The sequence below is a fragment of the Typopeltis vanoorti genome, chromosome 2, assembly GCF_054136105.1.
Source record: "Typopeltis vanoorti isolate ZY-2024b chromosome 2, IOZ_Tvanoo_1.0, whole genome shotgun sequence".
In the NCBI taxonomy this organism is placed as follows: domain Eukaryota; kingdom Metazoa; phylum Arthropoda; class Arachnida; order Uropygi; family Thelyphonidae; genus Typopeltis; species Typopeltis vanoorti.
The window spans coordinates 144,844,357-144,867,737 of NC_143550.1; the positions used below are offsets into that span (position 1 = coordinate 144,844,357).

Genomic DNA, 23,381 nt, shown 5'->3' on the forward strand with positions numbered 1-23,381 from the left:
GATACCCTTTTATGCTATAGACTTGCCAATCTTTCCTGAATGGAATTTTAATAAAAATATAGCCAGTTGTAAACTTTACGTGATAAATGTTTCGTTTCGTTATGTTAATAGCAAAGGACCACTACAAGGCGGTACTAAATATTGTAAAATTAAAATAACTTTAAATTAAAGATATAAAACTCATTATATTTGAATGTACGGTCAGTTGATATCATGTTAGAAGATAACTAACTTTGTCTGTTTGAATAATTACTCTTTTTTGTCCTCTGCTTTCCCGTGTGGCATTTTTGTGAAGACCAAGGAATGTCTTCGTTACGTCAAAAGCAAATTAAGACGATAATTCATGCTAGAATTTATCCTGTAAATACGAAGGCCTCCTCAAAAGAATGCAGAGAAGAGGAATATTGAAAACTAATGTTGATGGTCATGGCTGACTAGTGACTGTGCATTGTTAGCCCGCTATTAATTGCTTTTGCTTTCCGGATTCAATTAAATCTTTTCTTTTCAAAAGACGTCAAACATGCACCAATATTTCTAATTAGCATAGCAGAATAGGCCAAGAAGTCATACCAAGAAAACAATGCAATCAAAGATGCTAAGAAATTACTTGAAGATGTTACGAAATTCATTTTCATTGCACTTAAAAATGAAAACAGGAAATTATTTTAAAAATAATTTTAAAAATTTTATCTGGAGATTTCGCTTGAAATTTTAGAAATGGCCAATGCTATCAGCACAACAGACAATACAAACGCCAAAAAAGTTTCAGATTCCTCTGCTATTTTAAATGTGCCAAACTAAGAATTAAACTATAAATTACAGTTTAATTAGTATTTCCTTTATTAATTTTCAGAATAATGACGAGTTAAAAGGCAATTCTGATTATTTTTATCTTTAAAAGGTTCAAAATTAAGAATAAATTTTTGTAGTTGATGATACCTCCACACAAAATACATTTTAGTTTTAATTTTCTCGATGGGAATATTATATTATATTTAAAAATTCATATAGCTCAGCTATGAACAACTAGATAATCTTAGAGAAATACTCTGAATACTAATAAGAAAATGTTAGTTAATAACAATTTTATTTATCAAAAAGCCTAATGTAATAAACTGGGCTTAGTCTATATGGCAGTAAAGTGTCTTCCTTTTTGTTCTGCTATTACTTTTGGGCTTCGCGTAATTACTAAACAAACACTTACATTTTGAACATTAAGCTGGCGAGAGACTAGGCTTCTATCAGGTCATAATTTATGAGCAGGTGTGAAGTAATGCTGCAAGAGTTGCTAGAGAGAGAGAGAAAGAGAGAGAGAGACTAGTTTTCTAGTGGAAGATTGTAGGAAAAAAAACAATAATAATAGCTTTCGACAAAAAGTGTTTTTTTAGTTATTTATTTAGAAATTTTAGCGAATGAGTGAGTGCTATCGATTAAATACTAGACTATTTATTGCTACTAGAATCGATTCATTAAATAGATTAATTATGTACATCTATTAGAAACAGAATTACTCACTCTCTCTCTCTCTCGCAGTGTGTGCACACTCGCTGGGGCACTTAAAGATACCGTAGTACGAGTATTTAGCTAACAATATTTACCACTTAATCGTATTGCATGATGTAATTCTAGGGTGTTCTTTTTTTATTTATAAATTCTGTATAAAGAGGGTATTCCACAAGGTATGCCTTAAGGTCTGTGTAAGTGAAGATCGTTAATTATTTCACTGGAAGTGCATTTAGCGTATTAGGTATGGAGTAGCTTCTTACTGCTTTCTGCTTTGCCATAGGTGTTCGGCGTACGCTTGAAATATATTGCCTAAAGTAATTTATTTATTTCGTATAACGATAAATAACCGTGAGCCCCCCCCCCCCCCCTGTTACAGAAGGTATGTCACCATCGGGAACCGCATAGCTGACGAATCAGGCCTATGAGTGGGTCTTAAGTATTCCTGAGTGTAATCCTTGTGTGTTCACGGAACCGTATCTGTTCTGGGGGACGAAAAACCCGAGTTTCTGGGTGAAAAAAACCTTACCTCCGTATGAGACCAGCTAACTGACCTTTTGTCGAAAGAGACCAGGTTCCTCACTGACGGAAATCGAACCCAGTTCTTTCCGATCAAAGTGTATATACCGACTGAGCTACGGAGACTCTGTCTAAAATAATAATAATAATGTATATAATATATTATTAGCGTAAACACTATAATTTATAGCTAAAATTTGTGCACGAAACTGCTTTAATTCTCATATATTGAAAGAAATTTACTATTCAGTTAATTTATATTTTGGGAGTATTAATTTATAGATAAGCAAGATAAGTACTAGAGTAAAACTAGTTTTCTCTCTGTACTTATTATTATTATTATTATTATTATTATTATTATTATTATTATTATACAAAGATAAATCTATAAATGTCGTCTTTTATTTAATTTCTGGCAATGTTAGCATTTACGATTTGAGCCTTTGCATCTTTTAGTTACATTCATTTCTGTGGCATTTTCCAAGATAATTGAATATGTCAAGTGGAATATACATATTCAACTTTACATATTAAAGTGAAGTTGGTGGAAGTTTATATACGAAGTGTCTCGAGTGACAACGCTTCTGCATTTCGTACACGGCTGAAATGTAATGCATAGTTGTAGGCACACTTAGTTTGTTCTCATTTCTCATTACAACTACGAAGACATGTTTGTTGCTCTACCTACCTGCGGTAGTTAAATAGACTGTGTTTAAATTATTATTTGCACAATTAATAGGACTATGGACACACACACACACACACACACACACACACACACACACACACACACACACACACACACACACGCACGCACGCACGCACGCACGCACGCACGCACGCACGCACGCACACACACACGCACGCACGCACGCACGCACGCACGCACGCACGCACGCACGCACGCACGCACGCACACACACACACACACACACACACACACACACACACACACACACGCACGCACGCACGCACGCACACACACACACACACACACACACACACACTATCGATTTCTATGAAGCCATTATACTCTTTGTAAAAATAGTTTTGGGCGTATTAAAGGGTTATTGTCTTTTAATATGCTTGTTATATTATGATACAGCAGTGTACGAGCCCAGATGCAGATGATTTTATGTTCTCCCCTGGAGTCTGCTTTCTCTGCTTAACTAGCGTGTTCTGCAGTTAAAAGACATCCTCGGGTGACAGTTATGGATTCGAAACCAGCTGAACATAGATAAAACAACGTTATCCTAAGAGAAATATGCATTGATTATATCATCCGAAATCTTACCAGACATGACGATATTTTACTTCAAGATATTAAATCGAGTTCATTTTACTTCTTTTGAGAGTTTTAACGAAGATTCATTCAGTTCATTACGCCATTTGAATATTCAATAAACGCACTCCCAAATAAAAACACGTTGAATGCGTATTCTGTATTTTTCCGAGGCTTGAAAAGAAAATGTTCAATGATGTAAATAATTCAAACTTAAGTGTCCATTCTGCAAGCCAGAAATTTTCAGCCGCTTGCTAAATATGAACATTAGTGACGTGTTCTGCCTACCATTAAATTGTACATGGCGTTGGCATTCTTGCGCAACGCTGTTTAAGCTCTTTTAATCTCTGGCGAACAACGTATTATTACTTGAAATTCGCTCATATTTACTTAACCAAAATTTAATACAGTTTTGAGGGCACATAAACTGAATAATAGCTCTACCAGTGATTATTTTTAGTGCAATATTTCAGTTAGGTGTTTTTATATTTATTTTTTCCATGATTAATTCTTTTATCGCAGTGGACTAGGAACAAATGAAATGAATTCAGTAATGTTTGGGAAAGCACCTAGAAAAACAGCAGAAATATTTAAATACGCGTCATTTCATTTTAAGAGATGTAGATCTTGAATCTCTAACGTATCCCACTGGAGGAAGTTAAAAAATGTGTTTTTCAATAATTAAGTTTAAAGTTTAATGATAGTTTCTTTGGACAACTAACCAAAACACTTGTTGTCATAATTACAGTGGTTTGTTCTTAGTCTGCATGTCATAGATCTTATATGCATTCGTTTATTTCCAGATTAGGTAGATAATTTGGAAATAACGAATAAGCATATATTTTCATTTCCTCCACATTTGTTTCTCTTTTTAATATTATCTTACTTTATTAGTCATTTTGTTATTAACATTTCATTATTCCTTGCACAGTTTCTGTAGCATTTCTTGAATACCAAAGATTTGACGTCCTGGAATTAATGGGTTTAAGCATAAGAGAGCCACAGTCAATTTTTTATACCGTGTTTAAAAAGTATACGAACCTTTATTATTATTATTATTATTTAGCCATGGATTCCAAGGACGAATCCATGGAGGACAATGTTTCCAAAAGTTTTTGTCTGCGACCCAGTACCTGTTCCTTGGAAAATTTAAAAATTAAAAATATGGCATGTTTGCTTTCCATAGAGAAAATCAGCTATGTACGTTAAAAATAAATAAACCAGAGAAATATGCAATTACTGTTTATTCAAGTTTTATAACATGCGCATTCCGGAGACGTTGCCTTTCTTTTATCATATTTTACTGGTATTAAAAAGCTACTGATTTAATTCAGCAAACTACAGTACATTCAGACATGCATGAATGTATGCACAGTATATATGAGGGTGGTCTGAAAAGTTCTCGGCCTCGAACATAGATGGCAACACTATCGGTAAGATTTCGTTTCTAAGTTGGTACATCTATCATAAACATCCACGTGAAATTGCAATTCATTCTATCAAATAGTTTATTTTATACAGCTGTCTGAAGCAAAAGTGTTGTCTGTATCCCTTGAAATAGATAAAACTGAGTATCGTGCGGTTTTAAAACTCTTTCTAAAAGAATGTTTAACGCCAAAAGAAATTTATTCGAAGTTCATAAACGTTTACTGGCACTCTTCTTCTTTTTCGACAATTAAGAAATGGGATGCCGAGTTTAAACATGGCCGTACCAGCCTTGAAAATGATCCACTTGAAGGACTTCCAAAAAAGTGTAACAACATCAGAAATCATTGATCAAGTGCACGATATAGTATTGGATCACCGGCGAGGAGTCAAAGAGTTTGAAATTGCTGAGACTATAGGCATTTCAAAAGAACATGTAGGATATATTTTGCATGAAGAATTGCAAATGAAAAGGCTTTGCGCAAGATGGGTGCCACACTCGCACAAAAACGCACTCGCATGAAAATCTCCGAACAGTAATTGGAGCGTTTTAACAAAAATAAAACTGATTTCGTACGTCGATTTATTACTATGGATGAGACTTGGATTCACCAGTGCACACCAAAATCCAAATAGCAGTCAAAACAGTGAACAGAAGCGTTGTTCATTGCCAAAGAAGACAAAATCATGGCATAGGTGTTTTGGGACGCTAACGCCATTTTAGCGTCCCAAATTATTTTGTTACGCTAAAATTACTTTTAGCGTAACAAAATAATATTCCGATTATTCGGAATATTAATCCGATCTTTTAACCAGACTAGACGAAAAACTTCGCGAGAAAAGACCTGTTTGCAGAAGAAAAAATTCATCTTTCATCAACACAATGCACCTGCCCCCAAAGGTGTTTTGGCGATGGGAAAATTAAAGGATCTGCGCTATGAATTGTTGGAACATCCACCCCATTCCCCAGATTTGGCTCCCTCTGACGTCTATCTGTGCCCAGAATAGAGAGGTGTTTTGCAGATCTTACTGATCTGCAAAACACAGGGACGGAATAATGGCGCTGGAGCATCGCTGGAGTAAATGCATTAATCTTAAGGGAGATTATGTTGAAAAATAAAAATAATTTTGAAATTATATATTCATTTTTTCATTGTTAGGCCGAGAACTTTTCAGACCAACCTCGTATATTTGACTGGCCGAAAATTATATTGCAAAAAAAAAAAAAAAAAGGGTTTACTTTACTTATTCCACCATCTACACACTGCGCCATATGTAGCCCAATAATTTTTTGTTTGTTTGTTTGTTAATTACGTGAATTCTTTGAGCGATTTACGTACTTGTGGATTGAAAAATTCGAGTTTTCAAGAGGTGAAATAATGCTATGATATCGGTTAAATCACATTCAATTGAAAAAACAAATACATATTATACGTGAATGCGCGCAACCTGACCGTAGAGTTAACTGACTTTAAGTTGCTGACGCAAGCTATCATATTTATCATCAGCTAGTTCATAAGAATGCAGGACATTTATTTTAGTTGATATATTGTAGTTGACGTCATTTAATGTAAGTGAATACTGAAAAGGGTCGGGAGTTCCTGCCTTAGATTATTTTCCGGATTTTCTCAACTATGACAAATCTCTGTAGATATAGAGATTGGTGCCCAATTTCAAGGAATCACTACTATGCATAAGTGAAACATCACTTGTAAAACTGCTTCGTTTTATATTATATGGTGCAAAGCCCTTTTTGGCTAAACAACTGACCATTAAAATCTGTGGTATGGAGTAGCGACAAATCAGAATACATAAAATTAGCAGTATGTTGATATAATGAACATTTCTATGTTTCTACCTTGTAGTAATTTTCTGGAAAGGATCTAATTGAGTCTGAACCTAATAACCCATCATGTGCTGCAAGCGCTGTATCAACATGGTTTAAGCGAATGGAAGTGCACAGGTAGGAATAACTAGAACGGAACACCAATATTTTAGCCTATTCCTCTAAGGTAGAGGGATGGGCTAAAATGTCGATGTACCTTTTTATATGTGGTTAATAAACCTACAGTACATTGAAGGATGTATTTTTTATAGTTATTAATTTTATATTTTTATTTATATTTACATAATCTTGAACCCCTGCTCTAGAGACCAAACATAGAATTTTTTTCAACCCACTTCAGCCCTTCAATAAGCTGGTAGTGGTCTCATACGGGTTGATGAAATTCACTCCCTACCTCAAGACAATCACAAACCCCAATTCCTACGGTGGAGGTGGGGGGGATTCGAACGTGCAGCCTGTTGCTTGGAAAGTAGATACGCTAACCATTCGCCCAACCAGCAATGTTTAATATTAATATTTTATTGCAAGACATTATTAGTTCTGTTTCAATTTTCCCTTAACGTTTTTTACGTTGTGAGATTATTTATATTTTTTCTTCCTTAATAATCTTTACATCCTATATTACTTTTACCCTCCATACTAACTCGTCTGAAAAGTCTTAGTAGGTCAGTAGTTATTGATGATATTGTTTCATTTAAAATACCCGAGTTTGAATCCCGTCTAGGATGCAGACAATTTGTACAGGAGCTTTTCAACTATGAGTTAGTCCGTCTCATATGAAGGTAAAAAAAAAGAATTTTCCTCTAAACGTGAATTTTTTTATCCCTCGAACCAGGCAGAAGAGCACACATTTGACGAACATAATGAACTGACTTCATAGCCTCAGTTGCTTCGATCCACGATTCAACCTCAACAAATCTGTTATACTTAGATTACAACCATTCGCCTTGCCAGTCTTACAAGAGGAGAAACATCCCAATATTTTCTTTCTGAGACCAGCTAACACATTTTTTCAATTGAAGAATCTTTGAAAACTAAAAGAAATCAACTGCATATAAGATATTGATGTTCGCATCTACCTGTATTATTTTGTTATTTATTTATTTAGTCAGGCTATCGTTTTTTTATTTTCGAAAAATATTTTTTTACGTTTTTTGTACATTATTATATTGCTTGTTATATTCTGTAAGTTTTACTATATCTGATTGTGCAGCATAGCTCTAAAAAATAAAATAACAAATAATATTTAAAGCCATATATTTTAATGCAACTCAATCTTTTTTACAGAGGTGTAGTCACCGCCAGCTTCGATCTACGTCACCTTGATATTAATCAGTGTGTCGAAGATGGCTCAGGTTTTGGAGGAACTCATAAATGTGATCCCGCTACTACCGAAGTAAGTTTTCATTTTAAGATCCTTAAACGGTGTCAAATGTTTGTTTATTTTATTTTATTTTGTTAATAATTCTTCATCACAAAGAGTTACGTATAATTTAAGCTTCCCCATGTTATAAAAGTATACATTTTTAAAGGAAAAATCATATAAATACAAATATTTTGTCTTTAAAATTTCTAGTTTTTCTAGTTTTAAAATTTAATAATTTTAGACAATAATATTCATAAAACTCTATTTTAAAAACTGTTTTGAAATCGCAAAAATTAAAAGAATTTTTAAATATTTTTAAATTATGTACCACGTTTTTAACCAAAAACTTCAAAATATTTTCTACAAAAGGCTTTCAGTTCTTTGTGACGTGGCACTGCTGTAAATATTACCTCGCACGAAACAAAATGTCACAAAACGTCATATTTTACTATCACTAAAACTGCGTTATCGTTTACGGATGCCTCCGAAATCAAAATTTAAAATTGGTATCAATTATTATTGTAATTCAATGTTAGGTTTGTCATATGAAGAAAGGAAATAAAAAAAAGACTTTTTTTTAATATTATCACGATACTAAACGATTTATGTACCGTTTTGTTGTTTTAATATTAAAGTCAATGTAAATTATATTATGCATAATATTAACTGAACCAACCACAGCTGCTGATCATTGTACCAAAATACGAGCATATGTTTATTTCTCTTTTGGCAGACGTTCAAAACTATGTTTTGTTGAACTTAAAATATTAAATACTTAACCAGAGGGCGCATAAATTCATTCTCATATTTTCTAAGATTAAAACAAATATGAAACAGTTGTTAATCAAGCGAAGCGCTTATTAATAATAATCATTAATGATGTCAATATTATTAAATATTTATTTAATAATATTATATAATAATATAAATATTTAATAATCATTAATGATGGCAACATTATTAAATATTTATTTCAAAAAAGGAAGCGTCTACTAATTATTAAAATTATACTTTTTGATAATTTTAATGGTTATTTATTTCATTGCTATTTAAAAGCAGAAATTATTACAGTTTTTGTCTAACAAACACAACATCATAACTGCAGTTAGATATATTGAATTTAAGTATAGTTGCAGAGTTATCCAAAAATATATCATTGTATTATTTATTTTCCCTGTAGTGTGTTCCGCTATCTGGGTTGGGATTCCGAAGAGGAGGTTATCAATGTCGTTGTAAAGAAGGATTTTTCTTTCCACAAAGTTCCCACGATTCTGCAAATAATGAAAATGTAAACTATTTTAACGGTTCGTTGGTGGAGACAGCTTTCATAGCTAGATTAACAAACAAACACATAGTATCACCTACAGGTACTGAGTTTTATTCAGGACCTTATCGATGCGTTCCTTGCAAACCTGGCTGTGAAAATTGTTCAGATGAATCGCCTTGTTACGTGGAATATAACTGGATCCTACGTAGTATTATCTTAGGTGTACAGAGTTTTTGTGTCACTGTTGTTGTCGTTTTGGCAATCGTGGTGTTCAGGCTTAGAAAATCCAGGGTAAGTGGAATATAGTTAACAACTTAAATATTAAATCTGTTTTTGTTTTCTTAGACCATGTAAATTAATACACACTATGACGAAATACGTATTTTTTTTTCTGTTTAAGTGATATACTGTATAAAATGTTTTCGGTATAACAAGTTATGTAATGGAAGCCTTCAAGTATCAACATTTATGCAAAGACCGGATTAGTTACTCGTTAATTCTAATTAAAAAATGAAAAATAGAGTTAACGACTAATAAACCCGGATGTGTTGTGTCACTAGAGTATCAACAGTTATTATTACTGGATATAAAATACAGCTGGATAAATTACTTCACTGAAGTTGAGAAGGCCAGTTTTAATTATCCTAGACAACTTCATTATTTTTTTAACTCCAACCATTAATTCTAAGGAATTCAAAATTGTGATTTATTGTTACCTATTGTTCATAATTTTTACCTTTCTTCCCACACACGGAACGTGAGGTTTCTGAAAGCCTTTATCTTTAATCCCAGGTGGCCACTACTAAGATTACCACACCAGTCGAGCGTCTGTTTCCCTATTAATCTTAGCGTGCCATCAGAGTTTTATTTTCCTTTCCAGTCTTCCAGAAATAATCCCGAGAGCATATGTTGGTTACCAATTTGCCATCGTCCCACATTCTCTGGACAGTGCTGTGTGAGCAGCTGGCTTCATGATTCGTTCATTCATTCGCGTGGGGATCGATAATATTTTTACGACTTCTTTCTGTGCAACAAACTGTATATTAAATTGCCAAGTAGAAGCTGTTTTAATACGTAAAAATGACTGAAATCTTGTTGTTTCTGAGATGTTTATTATACTGAGATTGTGTTTATTGATTCATTTTTTTGGCATTCGATCTGGAATTCTCCTCCAGTTAGTAGATGATTGGAACGATGAATTTTATTCTATTCACATCAACAAGTAAACTAGCTTTTTTTATGTACACATCAGTACAAATAAGTAAATTAACGTTTTAGATATATTTGCCTAATCAGCACCCTCTAGTTTGTTCGTATCCGTAATGCCATTACCAATATCATTACTGGATGCACTTTCACGAAGCTATTGGGTGCTTTACTAAAATTTACAACTATTTCAGTTGCGATTGAATACCAGAATTATATTAGAAAACCTCGTTAGCCGAGTAGTAGCGTCTCTGCTTTCTGACCTACAGGTTCGAACAGATCTAGCTCACTATGTCCACTATGGGCATAGATGGTTGTGAATAGGTTTAGGTGGTAATTAATTTTCATCTCCAGGTGTGAGATTACCACTCGGTTCACGAGTATTTAGAGATCTGATGTGACTTGAAAAAAACATACTATGTTTGGTTGCTAGTGCAGAATTCCAAATTATTTCACTCTGAGGTCACCAACAGTACAGATGTAATGTAGGTTTTCAGTCATTCGTGGGTAACACTATCATAAAAATTATAGCATCATACCGAAATAAAATGAGTTATCATACAATAGCTGCGGTATATGAATGACACCAATCTTACAATGCTGTTCAGTTTGTTGTTCTGTAATCTGACGACACACATTAATCAAAATTTTGTACCAATCTCAGATCATACGACATTCTCATATTATGAGGTCTCCATCCAGGTCAGCTCTCGTCTTAGCTGTAATGGAGACAAGAAACAGAATCAGTTTCAGACACGAAATACATTCTTTTGAATCTTTCTCATCGTCATCATCAAATGACATCACACAACATCGGGCGATGAAAATTATCTGCCGTCTAAACATATTTACAAACCTCTATGCGAAAGTAGGCATAGAATTTGCGAATACTTCTTTTCTACTCCCACATTGTGTGTGTGTGTGTGTGTGTGTGTGTGTGTGTGTGTGTGTGTGTGTGTGTGTGTGTGTGTGTGTGTGTGTGTGTGTGTGTGTGTGTGTGTGTGTGTGTGTGTGTGAGAGAGAGAGAGAGAGAGAGAGAGAGTATGAACCCTATAGTATACTAGCATCATAGACAGAGGAAAAAAAAGAAAACTGATTGCTGTTTTTCAAAATAACTTAACGCTATAACCCTCCAGTCGTTCCTGTGTTTTATTGGACCATATCTTCTGATTGTATTTCTAGAAAACCCAGAAGCTAATGGCTTTTGCATAACGGTTACATTGGAAATGTACTACGATGTATAAATTAGTACGCAAGAAGGTAACCATGTTGTATTAGTACTAATGTGACAGCGATATCAAAACAAATTATAAAAAGATAAAAAAGAGTTTTATTTCCATGTTGATGTCATCTCTCCGAGGAAATAGTTTATTAATTATTAAAACGATTCTAATCTTACAGCGCTTTAGTTCAGTCAGTAAAAACGCGAGTAATGCTTTTTTGGCAGGAAAGACGGATCCTGTATAGGAAGCGAAGAATGTATATACAAGCTTTTCAACACAAGATGAATTAATCATTTTTTCCCCTACGTGGGTGGAAGAAATTTCCACTAAAAATACTTTTTTTCCCTCTTTCTGTAAGGTAGTCAATTTGACCAGAGAACATGCAAATAGGAGACATTCTGATGACCACGTAAATAGGAATAACAGTCCAGCACTATCATTAATTAATTAAATTAATGACTTAAATTAGGGGGAAGTAAGATGTATGTTTTCTTTTTCCATCTTTGTTTTTATACCGGAATCATTTCTCTCTCATTGGAAAAAGGTTTTATTAGACGAAATCTTCGACTGAACTGTTTGATCGATTGTTTTTTAAACTGAAAAACAAACTCGGGGATGGGGGAGGACATGCTTTTTAATTTTGGTTTGATTTATTTATTTATTTTTTGTTTCTGAAATATAAGGTTCATATGCATATCACGGCTATAAATTTTGAATAATATAATTAAACCGTCCTAATTAATAACAATTATTTTTGGTCTTTTCTCGTCTACCAGAATGTGTTAATTGATGCATAATTTCATTTAAAAAAAACAATCGTTTTAAAATATGAAGCTTAAGAACAGAAATGCGACAAGAAAATATTCAACAAAAAATTAATGTATTTTAAAACACAACTAGTTGTAGTCTCCTCGGTATGTGTCATGTAATAATAATAATAATATTTTTAATCTTTTTCAGTTATTATAAAAGGAAATGAACTCTGTTAAAAATTTCAATGTCATCTATGAATGAACTAGCGAGCTATCATACATGCTTGATTACACGAATAAAAATGTAACATGCGCTAGACGGAATATAAGAGTGTCGCACGTAACTATAGAACTATTGCACATTTTCTTCTTAAGGTAAACATAACAGTTTTTAAAAAATATGGCTTCTGATCTAGGTTTGGCGAGCGCCAGAGAGTAGATGACAGGTCACTTTTCTTTCTCTACTATAAATTATTTAGAAGAAAAATATACACATTTATTTTTTATTTATTTTTTACGACTCCAACCCACTGAAGCTTGTAAAACTGCAATATTAGTACAATGAATAGAGTAAGGGTGGTCTCATTATTTTTTAAATTTTATTTATTTTTAATATATTTTATATTTATATATTTTAATATTAATATATTTATTATTTATAATTTATAATTTATTTATAAATCATAATAATTATTTATTAATTATTATATTATATCATATTATTTATTAATTTATTGTTTATGTAATATATTATTTTTTTCCCCCGAAACCCCGCTCTATAAGACCAAATGTGAAACTTTTTTTTTCAAGCTATTCCAACTCCGAATAAGTAGAACAAAAGTCCGAGAATGGACTTGAAACTCATCTCCCATCTAAAGACATTCATAAAATCTATGATCACAGTGAGATTCGAACTACAACCTATTGGTTGGAGGCGGGTGCAATAACCCTTCGGCGATCCGATAATACAGGGTGTCCGAAAAAGTGCTCTGGGATTTTCAATGAGATTTATTTTACGATCTTTTGAAGGAGAAATGTATGTAGCATATATTATTAAAGTAAAATGTCACAAGTCTGATTACCTGTTAGTAACTCAATTTGTACACCATTTACAGCACTATAGACATCAAAACGGAATTCCACCTCTGACTACACTCGGGTAAGCATATCCACAGGAATTGCTTCTATGGGTGCTGTTATTCTATGGCGCAAGTGGGCAAGGGACTGAATTTTTTTTTTTTTTTTTTTTTGCTACACGGTGTTCAAGCAATGGGACCTCATCAGTCTATCTATTTTCCTGGGAATTGGTTGTTGAGCAGTCCGCACAATCTCTGCATAATGTGGTGGGGATCCATCCACATTATGCCCTCCACATTCTTAATCTGGGAGAAACACAAAGTTCTCTAGCATATCCTGGTATGCCACACTCATAATCTGTTTTTCCTCATGGGAAAAAATGGCTCACGCATCATGCGATCATGCATGATGCCGCACCAGATATTCACTTTCGGACCGCTGCGGAAAAAAATCTACTGGTTCATGCAAATTTTCTAACTCCCACGTCCGACAGTTATGGCGATTCACAACTCCATGCACATGAACGTTGCGTCATCACATAATAAAATGCTCTTGAAGTTGTTCTAATGTTCAGCAATGAGGTCTAGCGTGGTGGTCACAAACTGAACGCTTTGCGGTCTATCAGTAGGCTGGATAAGATGAACAAGCTGCAGTTTATAAGCATGAAGTTTCAATCTGCTTTTAGGAATGATTAATCGACAACTCACACTTCGAACAGAACGTTTTGGGCTACGCTGGAAAGACGGTCGAATTCGTTTCACGTTTTCCTCACTTGTTGTGGGCCTACTTGGTGAGTGTCCTATTAAAACACTTCTGTTTCATAAAACTGTTGATGCCATTTACGGATGTTTTTGTCATCCGGAGCATTCCTACCATACTCCAGTGTGAAATTCCTTTGGACAGTTGTCACTGCGTTGGAGCGCTGCCACATTATGAAGTCAAATCATTGGAGTCAAATCTATACCGCAACGCAGTCCAGATTTGACTCCAATGGATTTCTTCTTTTGGAGCTAAGTAAAAGACATTGTGTATCAAGAAAAAATCGATTCCCTTGCTCACTTGCGCCACAGAATAACAGCAACCATAGAAGAAATTTCTATGGATATGTTTACCCGAGTGTGGTCTGAGGTGGAATTCCGTTTTGATGTCTGTAGTGCTGTAAATGGTGCACATGAGTTATATTACCACGTAATCAAACTTGTGACGTTGTATTTTGATAATATATGCTACACATTTCTGCTTCAAAATGTCAAAATAAATTTCATTGAAAACCCCGGAGCTCTTTTTTGGATACCCTGTATAGTGCTAAATGTTATTTATTTATAACTATATATTATCTACGTATAAAGTATCATTAAATACCAATATGTGCTAAACTATTTTATTCCTTTTCATTCTCAAAGGGAATAGTGGACCTGTTTTAAGCCTAACCAACTTCTGAAAATCGGTAGGGAGTCGATATCTCCCCTTAGTCATTACCAATAGTAGAGTCCATGGTTATTGATGATTTTAGAAGCATCGGGGACAGAGTACAACAGCTCTGCCATAATTTTGTGACAGACAACTGCCACAAGTTCGTGATTCTAAACATGTAATGTCTTCTGAAATAGCATGAGTTCTACGGTTAATTTTTTCAAAGATGCAGGATTAAAAATCTGCATCATAAGACGTTCCTATGCCACAAATATTAACTCGATGACTGAAAAAAAATGTAGCAGAAAAGTGCTGGTTGGCGACTAGAATCAAATCTACATAATTGTTTTCTCGCGATCTAGCATTATGGAACCAGAAGTGCTACCACAAGGCTACACAAGCGTTATGCATTTCACTGCGAGGAAATAATCTGTTTTCAGAAGTATAACCATTCGTAGATTCTTATTTGTCCATTTCTTTACCAGTAAATAAACAGTGCGTCAGTTACTAAATTTATTCTCCGCTTAGCTAAAAATGCTACTACATTTTTAGCTAATGGTGGAAAGGCAGAAAAATGGTGGAAAGCTCCACCATTTTTGGACTTTATTATATCTTTCTAATATGTATAATATGTAATCACCAGAACAAAAGAGGAGATATTGATTATGAAATTCTTCACAACACAAACTTAGAAAATCATCACTGGAACGTTAGGAAATTATAAAAATATACGAAAACAAAGACTTTATTTCAGACTGTGAAAACTATTTTTAAGTGTTTTTGAGCTTTTTAAAGAAATCCGGGAAAGGCCTTGAAGATGACAGGATTAGATGGCTTGCCACGCCTGGGGAAACAATGCCAACGTGACGAAATTGGAGCTGGCGCGTGCTGCTGAGCAAACTACAAAATGAAACACACACACACACACACACACACACACACACACACACACACACACACACACACACACACACACACACACACACACACACACACACACACACACACACACACACACACACACACACACACACACACACACACACACACACACACACACACACACACACACACACACACACACACACACACACACACACACACACACACACACGTTTATCGAGATTTCTGAATCGATCTCCTTTCGTTGCCGTTTTTATAGTGCAGTTGGAAGAACATCTGAGCTTCACTTGGAAAAAACCTGAATTCGAATTTTCGTTAGTAACGAACAATTTCTGAGATATTAAAGAACTTTTAAAACGGAAAGTAAGTTATTCCATCTCATATGCAACAGTTTTGTTTTCAGCTTTTAAAAGAAACCCTTAACATAAAATAAAACATAAACATAAAGACATCTTAACATAAAGCAAACTTCAAATATAAAAACTGGGCCGAATTGGTCTAACTGTGGGTGTTCAAAGAACCGAGAACTGAATCTAGCAGGATTTTCAAAAAGAAGGTATCAAACTTAGATGATAATCAGGAACCTGGATTTAGATTATGTGAAGAAAAAAAAAAGATTTTCTTTATTCCTGGGCATTTTCCTCAACTTTTCCCTAGCATGTTCGATATGAATGATTTAAAAGATGAAACGATAACGTCAGTGACAGAAGAATATAGAGCAGAGCAGTGCGATATAATTTTAATTAAACCCTTAGAAGGGCGGACTAGTAACAAGTATACGAAGTATGAAAACTAATGGGATTACTAAGTAATATTACTTTCACAACGGGGATAAAACTGTTTCATCGGGTCTTTCTACAGTTTTTCATGAAGTAATTCTAATGCTTTTTCTATAATGCACGGCATGCTCAGACTGTTTCTGTTTATGTTGCTTGATGTATTCGAGAGATGGTTACATTTAACCCATTCTTCCCTAGCCAAATGGAGATTTCTATCTTCTGTTGTTCAAAAATGATACACGGAAGAATATTTATGTTCTGTCTCCAATATCTATGCCAACATTCGACACTACATGAAAGCTGTAGTATCTCTTTGTCCTAGGAATACTTCGATACAAGAAATGAAACAGAACACATAAAACGTACTACTTTTCTGTATATATCTTATTTCCTAGAGATCGCTAAGAACGCAATTTAAAACTTCAAGTCTCTTTCCGTCTGTTCGGAAACGTTCTTCATTTTTGGATTCGTAAAATGATAAGATTCTTCCACAAGCATTCCTTTTTTACTATTCATTTGGAGGAAGATTAGAAATACCAGAAAAGTCTGGGATTGTGAAGCATGCTATACCCTCACTAAAAAAGAATCCTACATAAGTGCAGGTTCTTCAAGGAAAGACCCGATGATGAAATTTGTGAAGCATTCTTCCTGCTTCCAGCTCTGAACGGATTGCGTTTGTTCCAATTGTAAGAAGTGATTGATAAGAAGTATTAAGTAATTAATACTTCTCATCAGTTTTCATCTATTATTTTTGTATGCATTTTACTAACCCTTCATAGGACTTCAGTTATAATTAGACCTTGATGTTCATATTACAACTCATGATTTCACATTCGCATCGTTTACGATTGCGCTATTCTTTTATATTTTAAATTGAAGATGCTCGTCGCACGTTGAACAAAAATTTTCCATATATAAAAATACTTTTTAAATAAGTAATTCGTATTCAGTTTTCATTAAAATCAGCAAACTCCACTCTATCCTGGCAGAGATTCAGATCTCCCCTTTTCTCATTGTAATCAAATTAAAGGGAGAAAATGGAAACACATAGTTTCATTTAAAATGCATTCCGGATAAAGTTTTGGATTTCTGTGTTATTTTTCTTTAAATCTTAATAATTTCTTATAACAATGATCGTCATCATCATCATCGATGGTTCTAACAGGCACTTAAGTGCGCCCAATTTGCACCATAATTCGAGGATAAGGTGGTTGACCCTATGCCTATAAGTATTCTTTTGTCTGTAAAAATGGCAGGACGGAAATCCAGACTTTCCTGGAGGAAAAATCCTCCACCTCCATTTGCTACAGGATAACTCACCTCTGGTTGAACTTATCACAATCAAATAACCATATTTTGTACTCATCCGTTTTTTAAATCGTGTATATAAGATTTTTGAAATATGTAAAACGCTTCAGATTTAATGTGATATCATTTCACACACACTCCCCTCCCATTTCTCTCTCTCCATACTTTTCTGGTAGACGGTAGGACTATATGCGCTTTTAAATCAAGTTTATTCGATTAATACTTCCCTTGTTAGATTAACGCTGGTCTCAGTTAACATTTTCAGCTGTTTTCTGCAGTACTCCTCTGTATTGATATTTATGTAAAGCCGCGTCTGGTTGTTTTCCGTATGACCTAGATAGCCGAATATGTCTCGTGTATAAAGAATAATTTGCATTACTCAGTTCTAAGCTAAGATCCAAAGAACAGTAAATGGGTTTAGTTTATTTAATATATCTTAATGTTCTTTGGCTATTATCTGCCCGAGTTATAATTACTGGAAGCATTCTGTGGGAGGCAACTGAATTATTTATTTTGTCGTAATGGAACTAGATTATCTTTTGATTCAATTTTTCTTTTATATGTGATGCATTTAACAAGGTACGAGTGCTGAGTGTATGAGTCAATTACGACTGTGTTAGTAATATTACCTACTTCATAAGTAAGTTGATTGTGAGGCTTCCCCCCCCCCCTTTCTTCACTATCTTCTATCGATTGAATGAGTTATTTCAATAATTCAATGGCAAATCTAGTCGTCCTGATGGACTGCGTGTGCTGGACTTGAATCCTTTCTCTAGATCCAAACAAACCGGCCTGCTGATAATATCGTATGACTTTCTCAACCAATCTGCGTGCTCTGTTTATGAGGTTATCGTTTTACCAGTGTTATTAGTCCAGTCATGTCTTTAAAATGCTAATAAATTTTTGCTAACCAGAATCATAAAGAAATTATTCTTTGATGCTTTCTTAGGCGCTTTATATAAAAACTGACACAATAAACAGAGAGGATTATTTCAGCCTGCCGATGATCCATACTGATGGCAAAATTTCTTAAATTAACCTTTTATTTAAGCGCTTTATATATTGAGGATTGTTTTTTAAACTTTCATTTTATTTTTTAATATACTATCATATTTATCTTGGTCCATGAACTGATAAAAACAATCTTTACTGACAGAAATTAATTAATGTTTGATTATAACTACTGCTTGAATCCATTGAGGAAAGCATTCTACTGATTTTTTTTTCTGGTAGAAAGTTCGCATTACATTATTCTCTACTGCTTTCAAGGACTGGTAAATTCCACCAAATGTAGACGGCCACCTTAGCCGTGTACCGCACGTTTTATAGGGTTGATGTTAGAGCTCTTTGTTGGTCACCGCAATGTCAATGTTCCGATTCCGTCCATATATTCCGATCAGCAGACTTCATCGATATCATTACACTGTTACCTCCACAACAAACTGGGTTAAGACAACACACCCGAGTAAAATGTACTTTTCCAGGCATCCTCACCAGATACATCCATCAGACTAAAAGCATATGCAGTGATATGTCATTTTTAACAGGAACAGTTTCCATTCTTTTGATGTCTAGGTTCTATGTAGTTTGACTCATGCCAATCGACGATTTGTATTCGTTGTTGCTAACAAAGGCTGATGGATTGCAGCTCTTCCACGAAAATTTTTGGCATTTAGTTTTCTACGTGTCGTAAAAACTTATGCAGCTGCTTATGGTTCGCATTACCAAATACTGATTCTTTAGGGTCTGACGGTCATCAAGATAAGGTAGTCAGTCTTGTCGTCGAGTGGAGCATCTTCTTCTGTTAGTGGTCCTTATTTTAAGCTCCTAGCCATATCTTAGCCAATGGCTTAAAATATCTGGTTTAAGCCATTTTAAGCCAATGGCTTACAAAGTAGTACAGTGACCTTTGTTGGAATGATGTAACGCCTACTGTCATTCGTCAAAGACTAAAACTGAACTATAAAATGAGTTTTTCTCCATCTTCTTTGTATTAAATACGTCGTAATTATTTTAGCTTTGAAACTAGACGTGTATGTATTTTATGAAATTTTAATAATTCAAATATCGTAATGTACCGGCATTCAAGGCGACTGGGCGTATACGACAATCCCCAAAATCTCGTTTCAAAATGTTTATTTCGTGCTATACTCACGTATAAGACAACCACAGATTTTACATTCAACGCTAACAGCTTCTTACACATTACTTTTACTTTAATATAATGTAAGCCAGAGTATGTACTTTCTTTGCTGTAATTTATGGACGATGTCATCCCTTACGAGACGCTAGGTAAAATTTGTTATGTTTATACCTGACTTCGGTTTCGTATGTGTTCACCATTAAGATTTCTACTCTTTCCCCTTCAATATACCCTATTCCTCCTAGGGGTTTAAATTTGGAAGAAGGCTAGTTCAGAAGCCTTAAGGTAGCAGCCCTACCACTGAACTATCCCATCGTCAGGCTAGTCACCTGACATGGAGAACATAATTCTACTTTTAAGCTGACAGAAAAAGGTAATCAGAATGAATCTATGGAAAACGACCCTGGAATGGAAAAGGTAAAACGAAAATGGAAACAACAAAATATATTACATATAGCAAACTGGAATGTAAGAGGAATAGCATATAAAGAAATAGAATTAGATCAATTATTAAATGAAAGAAATTTTAAAATAGCAGTAATCACTGAAACAAAAAAGAAATTAAAAGGAACTATGAGAACTGCAAATTTTAATGTGATATACAGTGGAGTCGACAGAGACCAAAGAGCACAAGCAGAACTCATGATGTGGATTCATGACTCCCTTTCAAAACAGTTAAAACATTATAAATTATGGGATGAAAGAATAATAGAAGCTAGAATAAAAATAGATATAGGCTATTTAACAATAATTGGTTTATATGCCCCAGAAGAAGGAAGAGAACAGGATAATATTGAATTTTATAATCAGCTACAAAATATATATAATAAAATAAATAAAAATTATTATGTAATTTTAGCAGGAGACTTAAATGCAAGAACTGGAAACACGAAAATTAATAATAATATAGGAATATATGGAGAACATACTCTAAACAGGAATTTTTAAAAAATTATTGACTTTGTAGTTTATAATAACCTAAAAATAACGAATTCTTTCTATAAACATAAAGACATACATCAATATACTTGGGCAGCAAGAGGATGGAAATCAATATTAGATTACTTCATATTAAATGAAAAGACATCAAAATTTTCACTAGATGTTAGAGTTCAAAGAGGATAGAAATAAGCAGTGACCACTTCCGTGTTAAAATAAAATTAAGATTACCACCTAAATGGCTACAAGTGATAAGAACAGAAAGAAAAATTGAAAAACATTTGTTTATAAAACTAGACTATTGAACGACACAAATGTACAATGGCTATATGAACAAAGAATTAACCAATATCTAGATAAAATAAAGCAAAATGAAGAAATAGAAATAGAATGGCTTAATATAAAAACGATACTAAATGAAGCAGCAAATGAAAGCTTAGTAGATCAAAAAAATTCAATAAAAAGAAAAAAATGAAGATATGGGATGATACGATCAAAGAAATAATCAAAATAAAAAAAGAAGCCTATCATAAATGGTTAAGCAGTAAAAGATTAGAAGATGAAATAATATATAAAAGAATAAGATGATTTATATAAAATAAGACCCAATGTATATAAGATTTTGAAACACTTAAATGCAGATACTAAAGAAAACATAAAATTAAACACCGAACTGAAATTAGAAGAGTTTCTAAATTTCTACACAGAACTGTGGACAGATAAATATTTAAAACTGGAAAACATTTAATGAAAATGAAAAGGAAATAACTAAAGAAGATTTAGAAATCAGCCTGAAAGAAACAAGAAACGGAAAACCACCTGGAGAAGATAAGCTAGGTTCAGATAAATAACAAGATTCAAAGAAAGACTCTTATTATTTTTAAATAAAATTTATTCAACTAGTATCCCCCCAATAGCATGGAAAAAAGCAATTGTGATTCCTATCTTTTAAAAAGGTAATAGAAATGACCCTAAAAACTATAGAGGTATCAGTATACTAAATTATTGTTACAAAATATATAGCAGAATTTTAAATGGCAAACTAATGAAATATTCCGAAAACTTTATTTTAGAAGTACAGAATGGATTTAGAAAAGGACGATCATGTTTAGACTCGGCCTTTTGCCTAAAATTAATAATAGAGAAAAGAAGAGAATACAATTTAGAAACACATATTGCATTTAAAAAGGCATTTGACAAAGTTAAAAGAAACATTTTATTTAACATATTAAAAGAAAGACAAATACCAAATAATATCCTAAAAGCTATCCTAAATATATATGAAAATAATCAAATACAAATAAGATTAATCATGAGCTAACATATACGAGAGAGAGATAAACCAAGGGGTCAGACAGGGATGTCCTCTCTCAGCAACTCTTTTTAATATCTACTTAAATGAAATAATAATAAAATGGAATAAAAATTTACATCAAGTAATTAAACTTTCTCCTACAGTAAACTTAAACACTCTCCTATTTGCCGACGACCAAATAATAATTACAAATTCTGAAGATAACTTACAGAAAGCTATTTTAGATCTAAATGAGATAGCCAAAGATTATGGTATGATAATATCAACAAGAAAAATGAGAAACTATGGTCTTTAAAGGACAAGATCCAGCAAGAACTAAGATAGTAATAGATAACAAGATCTTAGAACAGGTGAATTCAATTAACTACCTAGGATGTATTATTACATATGAAAATGAAAAATATATAGACGTAAAAATTGCAAAATATTTAAAAATAACAGGTGTAATTAACTCTATATGTAAACCAAACCTAGTTCAAAAACAAACCAGACTAAAAGTATACAAGACATTAGCCCTACCAGTCTTAATGTATGGAAGCGAAATCTGGACAATAAAACAAAAAGACAAACAAAGATTAACAACAGCAGAAATGAAGCTTATGAGAAAAAGTGCAAAGTATGCTATATTTGATCACAAAAGAAACGAAAAAATTATGAAAGAATTAAACCAAGAATCAGTAATAGAAAAAATTAAAAAATATAAACATAAATGGATGGAACACGTTCAAAGAATGCAAACGGAAAGATTACCAAAGCAAGCCTTAAAGTACAAGCCATTAGGAAAAAGAAAACCAGGACGTCCTCTTTAACAATTCAACGATGACTTCTAAGCCGGAACAGGCCACGCTAGGCCTAAATCCTTGATATGCTGATGGTGATAAATATTTATGCATATATTAAACGTCTAACATAACACCGCTATACATTACTGCAGGGATTAGACGTTCGATTGATGATGTCTTCCATCGCCGAATTTAAAAGTTCACATTTTATACTCGAAGTATAAGACGATGCCTAATTTTACCATATTTTTAAAACTTCAGATATCGTCTTATACGCTGACATATGCAGTAACTTGACATTATATATTAATAACAGTTTATATTTCAGGTTTA

At 33.5% G+C, this 23,381-nt stretch overlaps 1 protein-coding gene across 1 annotated transcript in view; it reads left to right on the forward strand.

Annotated features, from left to right (window-relative positions):
* Nucleotides 1–23,381, forward strand: part of LOC150109496 (metabotropic glycine receptor-like) — a 284,141-nt gene that overhangs the window by 142,836 nt on the left and 117,924 nt on the right. The window contains exons 3-4 of the mRNA XM_090408590.1: nt 7,863–7,971; nt 9,122–9,499. Of these exons, the coding sequence (XP_090264716.1) occupies nt 7,863–7,971; nt 9,122–9,499 (487 nt within the window). The remainder of the gene's footprint in view (nt 1–7,862; nt 7,972–9,121; nt 9,500–23,381) is intronic.